At 40.0% G+C, this 14,713-nt stretch overlaps 1 protein-coding gene across 1 annotated transcript; it reads right to left on the reverse strand.

Moving 5' to 3' along the window:
• Positions 1-1,593: 1,593 nt before the first annotated feature.
• Positions 1,594-11,324, reverse strand: LOC115687814 (oxysterol-binding protein-related protein 2A). Its single transcript, XM_056318364.1, is given in 12 exon segments — positions 1,594-2,116; positions 2,660-2,847; positions 3,924-4,043; positions 4,150-4,371; positions 4,594-4,734; positions 4,870-5,037; positions 5,767-5,922; positions 6,291-6,736; positions 7,830-7,926; positions 8,253-8,612; positions 10,641-11,023; positions 11,026-11,324. Coding segments are annotated over 11 exon segments (2,304 nt in total). The 5' UTR covers positions 11,060-11,324; the 3' UTR covers positions 1,594-2,116; positions 2,660-2,670.
• Positions 11,325-14,713: the final 3,389 nt, after the last annotated feature.

Consider the following 14,713-nt stretch of genomic DNA (forward strand, 5'->3'; position numbering starts at 1 on the left):
CCAAACAACAAAGGTTTCTCACACTATCGAACTCACAATCCTATACAATAAGTAAGAAACAACGTCAAAATATATAGTAAAACGCAATTACAACTACAAATCGGCTAAACTAAGCTTAATCGCTGACTCTTAAACGCTAAGAAAACTTTCGTCCAAAGTGAATATTCAAAGCTATCCATAATGCGAAGCTTGAGTGCGAAACTTTAGAATTTCGCTCTGATTAATCCGTTACTCCAAATCGACTTTTGTCAAACCCTATAGCTTCACAACGCTTTAATCTATCATATCCATGAAATTTCAAAGCTCAACAACTTAAAAATCAGTTTCGCGGTTTAAATTTCACATAACTTCAAAATTGTGCTCTAACACAAAAAATTACTATGATTAGATGAATAAAGGGTTTAAATTCTTATCGGGAGTTGCGAAACGAAGTAAATTCGACTTGGCCAGGCCCGTAGCATGTACCCCTTCCCTTTTTCCTTTCCCCTTTTCTCGTTTCCCTCTATTTCTTTTCTTCTTCTTTCTTTCTGTTCGTGCGTGCACTTGGCCCTTTTATTTGAGTTGAAGGCATCCACTTTTCTCCATCTTTGTTGAACGGGTCAACTTTTTTCTTTTTGGCTTTTGCCTTTTGACTTGTTGACCACCAGCTTACTATTACAATACCCATTCCCGCTCCCACCTAGCATCAAAGACAACAAACTCTGCCACATTCTCATCACAAAACTCTGGAATTGTGAGGTTTTAGTTCCCACTAGAATCCGAGATGAACAGGCAAGGAGGGTATTGCAAGTTAGGGATGGGCACGGGGTGAATTTGATCACCAGACAGACAGCCCGCCGGCCCGCCCGGGCCTGCCCATGAAATGGACGGGCTCGGTTGAATAAATTTAGACTCGTTAGGTAGGTCCTCGCTCGATCGGTGGGTGGGCCAGGCTTGGGCAAGGGCCCCGTGGCCTCGTGACCGCCTGACCATGTATTTATCAAAAGACATAGTAAAATATGCCTAACTAATTATTTTACTATGATATTTAGTATTTATAAACACTAATGCGATAAAATAAGCCCAAGTTTTCTAATATAGTAGGGAATAATAGTATCATATCACTAGGTCAAGTAATAGAGTAAAATAGCACACTGTCTTGGAATTACTTGGCATCCGTTTTCCATTTCTATTTACTATTATTGCTGAAAAAGTTTTAAAAATAGAAACAGAAAGGTGGCCCGATGGGCGGGCGTGGGCACTTGCCCAAGTCTGGGATTTTGGGCCTTGGCGGGCCTTGGCATGACCTTTGGAGGTCCGGGCCTAGGCAAGCCCGGCCCACCCAATGAGCGTGTCTAGGCCCCCGGGTGCGGGGAATTGGTCGTGTAGAACACCCCGCGGGGCTTTACCGTAATACCCCACCCAGCCCCGAGAATCCTTTTTTTGTATCATAGGTGCTGGATTCAACTCTCACGCTCTGAAAAAAGACGGAGCAAAAGTCTGAAATAGAGAAGAGAGTTAAAAGATATGACATATCAATAAAAAAATGTCCATTCCAATGTTGCTAACAAAACATAATATCGCATGCATGCGTCGTTCACACACACACAGCTCTCACAAAATATATATATATATATAATAATAGTAATAATAATAAAAACAATTCTCCCCCACATTCACCGAGATCGTCTTCAAATTTGTTTCATCGGTAATTTGAGTGAATGAACGAGTTACAAAGCAGTAAATATGTAACTTCCTGATGATCATGACAGACACTACCAGCAGTATAATCTAGCGCAGTAAAATGGACGGCGCATTTCCATCTTTCCCCCTTCTTATTACTAAACAAAAGAAATTTCTACTGAATGAGCGGGAGCCAAAGGCTAAGTCTTTTCTTTGTAGAAATTACAGAAGAAGACAGGGCACGGACGAAACCGCGTCGCGTAAATGCCCCCACCAGAAAAGAATAATTATCAAAGTCCAATTTGACGATTGGACTTGAATCTAAGAGATTAGTTCTCCACGTTTGAAGTCATATAGGGCTAAGAACCAATCTCGAATGTGACCACCTTGAACTGAAATCTCATGAAATGAGCTCTGTCTGCACCAGCCTGATGGCAACTCTTCACGATTTTTCCTGCATCACCGGCAGATTAACACAGTCAGCAATATTGAGAACAACCAACTATAAAGAGAGAAATCTTGCAGAGGTCAAATCCATTCTTGCACACATTCTATCTAAGACCCGATAAAACAGGGATGAGAGACATGATTTGCACAGGAAGTAGAATGTCTTATAGAATTGGTCAGGCTTGCCATACGTTTGCATCGTGCACCTGCCCTACTGCTACAGTGTTTTTCAAGTGCCATATTCGCAGGTCGAAACTCCTGTCTATGACATATGCTCATAGTAAATTAGAGGCAGGGCGATTCATCCATCTTCCAGTTGAAAAGTACATTTAAAAGCATTGAGGATACAATTCCCTGTTTAATATATGCACTCCTATTAAAATTTCACTATTCAACAATGATGGTGACCTCTGCATAAAACTATAATCTCCAGTGAATATGATTTTTTTTTCTTTTTTTAGAACTAAGCTACTGAATTTGATTTGGTAGAAGCAGCAAATAGGATAGATCATGGAACATAGAAGGAAGATGCAAGAATGTAAACATCCACCTGACTTGAAATTAAAAGTTACAGGTGGATTCCCCGGTATCACAAAACTCTCCAAAGACATCCAAACATCCTTCCCATTTGCACTGTTGGCGTGCTTCCCAATAACCACCAACATAGCGAAAAGGTCCATTTTCACCGTGTCTCTGGAACCATCTGGGCTTCCACCCATTTTCTTGCAATTGCCTTGACTGCATGAAATAGTGTGTAATAGATGGTTAGTGTAATTAACCAATAATTTGAATCCTAGCTAATTCAGAACTGCTTAATGAATTGAGGGGAAAGAACATACAAAAAACCGACACGATGCAAGAGAATTAAATTCATTTTCAACCATAATACCAAAAAACACAACATCCATCTGAAACAAATTCATTTGTTCAGTGACAAGTGCCTGGAGCGAGGTAAAGTAAAAAGAAAGGGATGTTCTATTCTATTGCTAGATGCACCCAACTTGTGGTGAATATAAATGTGTATGGGTTTTCTATAGGTCTACTTCAGGGGTTCTCTCATACCTTTTAATTTCAATCGAATGTATCTCCTTGATCTAGGAATAGCGACAAGCACTAGACTAGATAGGTTGTAAATTAGATTTCACCAATTTGAATCTCTCCAAAGATTTAGCATCCATCCATAAAAGAGGACCAAAAGCTCTTCAACATAACCTTCATATTTCATCGCTGAAATAATGCGAAACAACTCCCTAAGTCAACGAGACGCAATGCCCACCTTCATCTTTCAGAGAGGTCATTTATAACTACAGGAACTCAACTTTAATTTCTGGTTACATCAGCCATTCCAGTTGAGCTGGTCACACGGGCACAGATTCAGATTGCTTCGCCACCGAAACCAATTAATAACACGTATAAACTTTTAAATGATCATACTGACAGTCGAATATTACCGAAAGCAGGACTGCTCATAACCAATGTGAAAATTCTTGAGCAAACAAAAACAACGTGACAAAATGCTGATTATTAATCCTGGTGATCACCGGACAGGTTGCACTAAGCCTGAAGATCAAGCCTAATTTGTTGCACAGGCCTTAACATCATAAAAAAGATGTATAATATTTTCAGATCTGGCGGGTCCACATAACTATTAACTAAGCACCTTTGCCCAATTCCACCCGAATTGATTGTAGCCTATCGGGCTTGGACAGGTCCAGCGGGACGTCCAGCCCATGAACAAGTTTAAGTATTGCACGTGTACATAAACTGATGCAACATTTCAAACTAAGAAAGTATATCGCAGTGAAATGTCATACCATTCTCTGCCTCTTCTCCAAACGCTGTTTCTCGGCATTTGCCTTTTCGTACTCTCCATTCTCCAAATGACGCTGGTCAGGCCTGAGTCTGGAATCCGTAGGTGGAAGCTTCTCCTTAATCCGTGATCAAACACCCCGAATCAGACTAAACTATAAAGAGCGATTAGAAGGGCATAAGGGAAATGCAGTTTCATATGAACTAATGGATAGAGCACATCCTCTCTACCTGCAATCCCGGAGTTAACTCGTTTAGCGTAATTGCAAACGACGACATGTTGTATCTAGTGAGAGTAGAAGGTGGCTTGTTACACTTCCACAGTAAAGATGCATCACTATAATTCTTTAGCTTCCTAGTCCCCTCCCCATCTACATAGTATATGGCCTCGTCCCATTTCCCAACTATCGTGGCAACCTTTTTCCCGGTGACATCTTCAACAATTCCATGGACCTAACAAATTGCAGATGCTCATCATTAAACACATGATAGAATACTCTAGGTCGTGATTTATCAAAATCAGCTTAGAAAACGCAGAAAGCATGCAAACAAAAAAAAGGCGTTGGAAAATCAATAAAATTAAGAAAACAGAAACAATATTAATGTTAAAAATTTCCATTAAATTTTCAAAGATAAACACTCAAGTTCCAGTCCACATTCAATGCCACTTCTAACCTGGTGAGGAGTTCGGTCAAGAATAGATGGCTCTTTGAACTTCAATTTGCATGAATGTTGGCGGTTACCATGTATATTCATGACGCCATGATGATCACAGTAAACTTTTCCAAAGATAAGATTGTTGATGCTAGTCGTTACCTAAGAACAGAGGAAAAAATCCCAGCTGTATCAGATAAGCAAAAGATTTAGCTAGACAGCTACAAAACCAAAACACCAATTAATAACAATAGAGAAATTCAATCTCTGCAACCGGATGTCAAAAGGCGTGCACACCTTATTCCACTGAAAAATCTCGCCATCATCAAACTCAAGGGTAAGTACTCCCACGGGATCAAGCTGAATAGACTGTCCCCAAAATTTTGTCCTTAAATTGCTGTCACCCCAGAATTTCCAACCTCTTCCTTCACAATGGCAAGCAATGAGAGTTGGGTGGTGACTAACCTGGAGCAATATAAGGCATAAGCACCAAAAAACCAGGTTTAAAACAAAAAATACTTAAGGAAACAAGAGAGGCCATAGTTTTTGTATCTTGTCCATCTGCATCAAACTTCAAGGTTAAACAACATTCCAACAAAAAGTGCAAATCATGCATTGGCACTACATATTGACAATTTAGGAAGCCCCATTACTGGGAGTATAAGTGGCATTTGAAATGCCTTCTCCACTTGCTTCTTTACTACTGCTCTTAATTCAAGTTTCGAGAAGTTGCACCACTGGGTGCTACATCATAAGGACATTGGGAACGTAGATAATTGCAACCATGTACATATAAAAACTTCTTTCCGTTGGCTCCACGTTCCTATCCCGAAATAATAAACACTTCCTCTCCGGCTCCCCAGCTGATTCTAGCATAGAAGCCAACGATAGACAAGAACTCCCCCCTTAAAAAATCTAATCTCGAAACTCTTGAAACACAAAATTGCCAAATGAATAACCATGAAAGGGGTTGGCAATCTCTGACACCAACTGCACGTTTAAACATGATTATACGGCAAACCCAAATGTGACAGGCATTAACAGGAATTTAATAGATATGTAGGTTTTACAGAATAATAGACCAAAGCATAGTGGCTATCAAAGACATGACTTGACACGAATATAGAATGACACGTGAACACGAACTGCCAATGGTCCATTTCTTTTTCCTATGAGTCTCCCTTGGCTACTAACCTTCTCAGAAAAGAACCGAACTCCTTTCTCAGGATAGTCAGCTTCATAAGTTTCCCCCAGTAAAGGGTTGAATGGTTTGCAATGCCGCCCTTTAGATGAAGCATACCCAGAAACGGCAAAAGCTGCAACATTCAGAATCCTTAGGAGACTGTTGTCCTGCTAACATAATATGAGCCCAAAAACGAAGTGTCAGAAAATTAAATTAGCATGTATCACATGATCCTCACAAATCATGCATCAATAGAGCAACAAAGAGACAAATATTTGGGAGGAGCCAGACAAGCATGGAACCAATTCGAACTTAAAAGTACATAATGGGTGGTTAATCTACCACACAACAATTAATCGTTCTTCAAAAAGATGTTCCAATGGAACTGTCCCAAAGGTCCGATCAGGAAAAGAAAACCGTCAAATGGAAACCAGAATGAGTGTCTGCCACTGTAGTGTTAGCAGTAAGTACTCCTAATTGTTCATTGTCAAGGTGAAAAGAGATATGGCTGAAATCAAGTCATCTTCACTCTTACCGCTTTTCCATGCTCGTATGCTTGATCTAAAAGATATGAATACTCGAAGTCCTCAAAGCATTTCTGTAGGGATGAAATAGGCTCATTGAAATAAACAGGTAGACAAACTCGGGTGAGGTCTTTCCCTACATTGTCTTTGATCAGTGACCATAGACTGACTCCTTTCTCTTTCTCTACCGGATCAGGCAGCTTCTTCCGTCTACCAGAAGAAGATATTTCAGCATCACAAACTTCTTCCTCCGTGTGCATTTCCTTCACATTGCTATGCTGACTTTCAAGGTCCTTGCATCCATTACCTGCATGTGTAGTTTTCCTTACCACCCCACAGGTAACAGACGGTTCAATAAAATACTCTTCTGTATCAAAATAAGATGTGTCATCTTCATCTGAAACCTCCTCAGCTTCTTGTTTCTCAATGTCATCAGATGATGCAGTAGTGCTGCATTCTGGAAGGAAGATTAATGAAGACAAGAAACTATGTCAATTGCATGATATAAGTTTCATATGGTACATTCAATCAATTCATACTTACAGAAAACTCCAACTACAACATGTGCAATCTATAAGTTAGCATTCCAAGCAATCCAAAACACAAAGGCATGAATACCGAATATTTCTCTTCAGAATGAATATATCAAAGATGGATCACAAAAGCAGTCCAGCTAAAATTCAAGCGGCAACCATGGAATATTAGTGACAAAACAAGACAAACTTGTAAAGTCCCTCGAAAAAAGGGACAAGTACCTAATTGACGTGGCATCATTTTCTGCTCGCATGTACAGTAGCACCTCGCATTATCTAAAATATGTCAGCTGTTTATTATGCTCAAAGGTTTTATAAAGTGCAAGAGGTTCTTGTAACGTGGAACATAAATTACCATATGCTCCAGAAGAAAGATCTCCCACAATAAGAAAAAGAAAATAAGAAGATAAGACAGATCAGACTTTCTAAATAAAGCTCAAAGTTTTGTTCTTATCAACCAAGAACCTAGTGATATTGTTGGACCTTATGAAACCATGCGTCAGCCATCTTTCTACATTTTCAGTAAGGATTTTGTAGAACATTGATCCGACTCAATTATTTTCGTCAATCAGCAATATCTTTCACCAGTAATTTACAACGCCTCTCTCTCTCTCTCTCTCTCTTACATGCATGCTCTCTCTAACTTGCACCATGAGATTACCCTTCGGAAACAGGATGCCACTACGACGACAACATCACAACAACCACCACCACCACGACCAAGAAGGCGAGCAATCTGATGTGGACTCTCTCTCTCTCTCTCTCTCTCTCTCTCTCTCTCTCTCTCTCTCTCTCTCTCTCTCTCTCTCATGCATGCTCTCTCTAACTTGTGCATGTGCACTCGTGCATGTTGGAGCAGACAGTATCATGAGATTACCCTTCGGAAATGAGACGCCAGTACGAAGACAACCTCACAACAACCACCACCACAAATAAGAATACAAGCAATCTGATGTGGAGAATACATAATAGAAAAAATCAATATCCTAATTAAGAAGGTTTATGGATGACACGCACCACAATACTTTCCACGGCCTATACTGGAAAACTCGTGTTTTGGCAACACATAATCAGCATCATTAATCCCAGGGGCTTCAGCTTCTAAATTAGCTGCCTGCGCATCGGAAAAAGGTCATTATACATGGTCTCAGCTTCTAGTCTAGACCAGGACAAACAATGGCCTATTTTCAAATCAAACTAGGATACAACAGAAGGAACGAAAAGGACAAAAGGAAGAATATGAGAATGAAGACCATTTACATTTGGAAACTATTAATATGCTCTACTTCCCCATTTACTTAACTAGACAGAGCAAGGATGTTGACGGCAGCACAGAGTTAGATGTAACACAACCACCAAGATACAACAATCTATGTTATGAAGACAAATAATGGATGAAGACCAAAAAGGATACAACGAAATGCAATGAAGTTAACTCACCTCAAGTTGTCTAAGTGTGTCAAGCAAATTTGATCGTTCTTCACAAAGAAATTGAAGTTGTCCTTGTACTTCAGAAAACTCAGATAGCATGATCTGTTCGCAATCCGTCACAGCATTTTCGCAGAGCCCCTCTTGAGTTAAGCGCTTTCTAAGTTTATCAGTTGATATAGACAGATCATTTGGTACCAGAGAGTAGTCATCTTTAAGGGATCTGGACGGAAACAGGCTTCGGGTCGAGATCAAGGCTTGTATCCAAGCCACCCGGTCTCTCTTAGAATCAGTTCTTAAATGAAGGGTTTTTGTTGCTGTAAATATGTAGAAACGCCGGTCATCGGACTTGCTTTCTCTAAATGACGAGATCTACAGAAGAAAGTGAATGACGAGATTGCTTAATGCTTGTCCAACAGGAGACACTCGAATTTCCATTGGTCAATGGGAAGTAACGAACTCACATGCCAAGTAAAAAATCACAGGATCTTCCATTATAACAAATGAGAAGGAACTCACATGCGAAAGTTCAGCAGTAGTGGGCAACATTATCAGAATAAAAGGTAGTCGAAACATGTTACGTTGCATTTGAGTGCAAAAGAATTGCTTTTCAACAATAAAAGAGGAGTTCGAATCACCTGCGCAGCTCCAGACCGTAAGCAAATCGAGACTCGAGGGTAAGGCTTAACTTTATTTCTTTGTAACAAACTCCGGCGGATCAAGGCTTATAACCTAGTTCGACAGAGAGACGTTCGACGGAGAGAACTTAATTCCTCACTCGAGGATATTCAAGGCCAAAAAAACATAAAATTCGCAGCTTTCCAGGTTCTCACAGTTTGGAATAACAAGAATTGGTCGGTCGCTACTTGAGCAAGCGTAAGGATTTATTGCGGTGGTGGCACGGTGGGGAAAAGAATACTCCGGCGGAGCTCCAAAGAAAAGAAACAATCTTTGTTTGATTCAACCAAAGCGGTAGCTTAAAATCGAAATCTAGAAGATGGACATAAAGGCCAACTACTGGTCGCCGATCCTGGATCGAGCCCCCAGGCCGACGTTATCCTTTTTACAGAGAATTTTGGCAGGGAAAATGAACCGAAGTTTCTCAGAAAAGAAAATTTACTTAGTCAAAGAAAGACAAACGCCTCGACGAAGACACCACATGGAGAGATCCCCCTTCAAACGATAGTAAAAGACGAGGTGAACCTTTAGATAATTGCAATACCCAGTGTTTTTCCTACCAGAAAGAGATGGGGTTCTTTCGTTTTTTCAAACAAATACAAGAAGACCTTGACCTTGGCTAAAAATAATATATATGACTTTGAGAAGAACCTGATAAAAAAACACGAAAATAATAGTCCCATTAACACATTCATCTTTTCCACAACTATGTTTAAGGAGACATCACACGAAAGAAGCGGAACCTGTAGCCTTACTCGGCAAATGGACGCTGAACTTGGCGACTCACGCAGGCTTTCGCCAACGAAACAAAAAGGAAAATCCTGATGCTGGGCGAGTTGAAAAGGGGGGAGTGATGGAACAAGAGAACAATTCACCGAATGCGTGAAAAGAGGAACAAGATCCCCAGGGATTGAAAGATCATGAGATAATTGTGGAAGTTTCAAAAGTTAAATTCCACTCCCCTCGTCTTTTTTTCTCTTCCGCGAGTGATGTGACCACGGGTTAATACCTCGACCTACAAAAAAAACCTGAGCTGCCCCTATCGACAACACCTGCTGATGTGACCCACTAGGAATTAACACCCAGTTAAACTGTGAAAAAAAGGAAAACGAGCTTAAAATGGTACGTTCGAAGAGAAAATAAAGCTGAAACGAAATCAGCGCACGGATGGGAAAAATGGGAAAAGATTAGCGTCCACCGGTTAATAGGATGCTCTGTCCCAGATATCGAAGCAGCTTGTATCCAGACAATGGGTGGAGAAATCGTTCCGCAGAGCGAACAAATTTGGAAAAAAATCGGGTGAATTTCGGGAATCAAAGATGTTTCCCATATAAGGCAATTCGATCGTTGGCCGCTCGAGAAGAAAAGGCAAATTCTTTGTGATGTCGAGCCAGATGTTTATAAAAAGGGGTCAAAGACCGCACAAAAACATCAGAACAGAACAAAGGAACGACACTGACTGGAATTTTAGCACGGTGGCGATCAACGAATCGCAGGTGGGATTTGCATTTCGTTGGACGATTGATTCGGTGAATGATGCACGTTCGATATTTTCAGGATGATGATGGGGGGAAAAAATTGCTTTTTTGAACTGTGCATTGACAAAAAACGAGCAGAAATTGAAAAGAGGTGGGACGAAGACTAGCGAAAATTTGCAAACTCAATCATACGCACGCGAGCACCGACGAAAAATGCCGTGGAAACGCGCATTACCAATCGTACCTTAAGCTGTACAATGCCGACGGTCTTCTGGTGCTTCCGCGTGCAACTCCCGCCGTCGATCCTCGAGACCTTATCGGCCGGGATGCCCCCGATCAACCTGACGTCGTCCGCCGCCGGCGGCAGATTCAGGCAGTCCGCCCGCCGGATTTTCGAGTACGACAGCGTGCCGTTCCGCAGCAGGAACCACCGCGATCTCCACCCCTTGCCGTAATTCGTCCACTTGTACAGGACCCCGGCGACGATCGGCTCAGATCCCGGCGCGGGGCGGCCGGCGGCGCCGTCGGATCCGCCGGGGGGGAGGGCCAGGGCGCCGGCCGGCAGGCTCCGCGCTCGGGCCAGGGGGACGTCCGGCGAGGCGCCACCGACGCCGGCGCTCTCGAGGAGACGCAGCAGAGCGGGTGCAGTTCCTTGACTCGCATTGCCGATCCCCGCGCGCGATTGGAAGTGGGAGGGGGCGGGGGGCGGGGCGACGCGCGGCTATCTCATTGACCGGGAACCGCCGCGACGGCCGCACGCGGCGGGCGGAGGCGGCGGCGGCGGCCGGGGGAGCTGAATCGGCGGCGGTGCGTGCGGGGGGAGCAGAGAGAACTGAGAAGAAGAAGAGCTGTGGGACTGGCGATGGCGTCTGTTGGTGGTGTTGTTGCTTGCTGATGCTGCGAGAGAGAGAGAGAGAGAGTGAGAGAGAGAGAGAGAGAGAGAAGGGGAGGCGTTTCGAGTAAAATAAATAGTGGGGGGGTGTTTTTGCTTGGTTTGTCAGTAAAGTGGTGTGTTAAATGCTATTTCATATATATATATATATATATATATATATATATATACATACATACACATATATACTCTTGAAATTACTTGGCTAATTAATCATCTTACCCAAAAAAAATCCACATGAATTTTTATAATTTCCAATGCACTTTTCTGATTTTCTTGAATCGTGCTTAATTATTTATATTTTGAATATTGGGGCATAAAAATTATTATTGATTATATACTTGATGAGTATTATGAGGACATTGATTAACGGATTTAGGATTGAATTTTTGGATTTTCTTGTGGGGCAAGAATTTGTGTGCGTCTGGTTTGTTTTTTACACGATGTCTTGTTAAACTTTTTGCTTCCGTTTGTTTCGCGGGAAATGAATGATTCGGAAAACACTTTCCTAAAACCGATCTACTGCTTGAAATAATTAGCCGGTGAAAGATGTTTTCATTATCGACAGCAATTTATGGTCAAATATTGTCGTGGACGGTGAAAATTTCCATTTGTTCGTTTGATTTTATAAGCCGTACAAATAATTATTTTTAGGAAAATGTTTTACAAATCATTCATGAAATATTATTCCTTAGTTTTGTAACTATTGTTATCCATGTTAAGTTCAATAACCTTTGATCGAATTTTGGATTTTCGATCTTCAATTGTCTTTTTAATTACATAAACGTTACGTTTGTTCTTTTCAAGTTATAGTCACGGAAAACTTTCTTAGTAAAAGAAAGTCCACTGTGGGAATGATTGATGACCAGTTATATTGACAAATTTGACTTTAAGTCAAAAGTGAATGGATAAAATTCGAATTGCAAAATCCAAACTACTAGAATAACGCGCACATAATAGATTGGAAATAAATAAAGAAATTGCATGAAACTTTAAATGAATCAAAATATATGATTTACATTCTTGGATGTTATGCTTGCTCGATGACAGATGTTGAACATAAAATTGCTAATGGAGATGCTTGAAATGAGTAGAAAAAGGTAAAAAGCTTACAAAATATGAATCGAAAACTTTAATTATTAAAGGCAAATATTGGAATCAAGAAACTTGATCTAATTCCAATTTCGAATTTGAACTTTAGATAAAATCTAATCTAAGTTGATCCGTTTTAAATTATCCACCTATCCTCAAAACTTGACGTGCTTATCATGATTTCTTGATCGCTCGTGTATTTGTTGATTAGTTGGTCATTGAACATGCGTTGTTTACTGTATATCTTCACTTTGGTTACTTCTATATCGCTAATGAGCCATTCCATCAAGTGTCGTGAATTTTGCCTAAAAATCTTTAACCGCCTTGACTTGAGCGCTACTTTCAAGGCCGACTGCTCTCGATTCGTCGGCTACAAATTTCCCTAGTCGATGGATTCTTCTTGACTCAATCTTCAACTTCTAAGGACACTTCGAGTCAATCGATCCCAACAATGTGTCTTGCACATCATTGAAACTTTGCCTATTGGAAGCTCCTGATGGAAGAGCTCATCAGGCATTCCATCAATAGGTCTCGTGAGTCAATTGTAGTGTCATGACCATCATAATCGATGAGCTTAATGACTCCTTTATCTGGTGTCGATATTAGTATAACATCAAATAAATATAATATGGATCGAGCTTTTGCTTCGACTCCAGTTGTTTTGTTTGAACCACTCAATTCAAATCTTAATGGCAAGCTCGTTTGCCGATTTTGTTTGGAAATCAGATTGACTAACCTACCCATTTGGACACCTAGTTCTGAGTTGTAGCATTGAACTAGTTATTTTGATCTCTTTTTTTTCCCATAATTTAAACACAATATTCCATTCTGACCAGAAAAAAAAAATCTCCAATGTCACGAGGTACTTTGTCAACATTACGACATAGTCCATGCGTATATTGCCAATATCATAGGATAAATGCAAAAGTTTCACTTAAAAATAAATAAAAGAATACTTGATAACTTTGCCGCAAAATCACATAATTCAATCAAATTTCTGAAAATCATGAAAAAATTATGCGTGAATCTACGTGTCGCTATTTTCTAGTAGTAAAAGTTTCGCGAATTTTGAATCGAAAAAAATTATCAAAATGCATGAGTTGCAAAATTTGAGTTAAATAAAATGTAAAATGTAAAATTCGATTGGAAAAAACAGGTCAGGTCAAATTATTTGGTTGGCATTTTGCCTACCCACGCCAATTTAAATTACGAAAAGAACTGCTTTCATGATCAGACATTCGAAACTAAAATAGCACTTGTGATATAAAATTAAAAATAATAAACAAAATTTGGATGGAGTTAGAGAAATTCAGAGGGCCTCTACTAACAAGGATTTCGACGTAAAAGTAAGATTATGTTATCAGATTCTAACAACTAAACAACGTAATTATCTCCCAAAGAATTCTCTTACATTTCAAATTTAAATTGAAAATTCTCTATCTTACAACCATTCGAATTCTTTTGCTTAAAAGGTTTCAAATGTTGAAACATTTTGTGTTTATTTAGAATTCAATTTAATTGTTGTTGCATGCACATACTATATTATCAGTTTCATTTGCACATTTTTAGAAATTTTTTTTATTCTTTCGCTCGCATTCAATGTGTGCACTTTGCGAGAGAGCGAGAGAGATAATATCGTAAGGTACCATTTGGCAAAATAATGCCTTGGTTTACCAAGAAAATCATATCAATTGGACAACAAAAGAGGATAAATCACCTACCAAAAGAGAGAAAATATAAACGAAAATTATTTCAACGTAGCTAAAAGTTGGGTTACGAAAGTGCTTCTCTATGAACAATTTTTCAAAGCTTTGCATAGTCAAAAGAAGGTTTTAGCTGAAACGTATGGATCAAGCTCTTGTCGTGCAATAAAAGAGAACTTAGAGAAGGGCATGTCAATAGAAAAGTTATTAATTTGATAGCGTGGCCTTAACTAACCCATTCTTTTGAATTGTGTTCTTTTAATGCAACCAATTTAATCTCCTTTGTTTCCATTTTCTTTTTTAAGAAAGTCCGATAATCTTGTCGATGTTGAAGAAATCAGATAATTTGCCTAGAGAATGGCAAATCCATATATAGTCTTCTAATTTACTTACTTTTGTCGAAAGAAAGCATACATAAGTCAATCGAACAAAAGTTGTGCTCGTAATCGTTGCAATCTCGATAATTTTAGTATACCAAGTTAATGATAATTCACGCCATGCTTCATCATTTACGTTGTGCTTAAATTATCGTTCATGAAACCCCTCTTATCGGTAGTGTTAGGGCGCAAAAGGACCCGCCATTAATCATATTGTTACATCGCGTTGCTTCTAACGTACACAAAGGTAGAT

This window comes from Syzygium oleosum, unplaced genomic scaffold (genome assembly GCF_021117445.2).
Source record: "Syzygium oleosum isolate NSW1041296 unplaced genomic scaffold, Sole_v2.1 Sole_v2.15, whole genome shotgun sequence".
In the NCBI taxonomy this organism is placed as follows: domain Eukaryota; kingdom Viridiplantae; phylum Streptophyta; class Magnoliopsida; order Myrtales; family Myrtaceae; genus Syzygium; species Syzygium oleosum.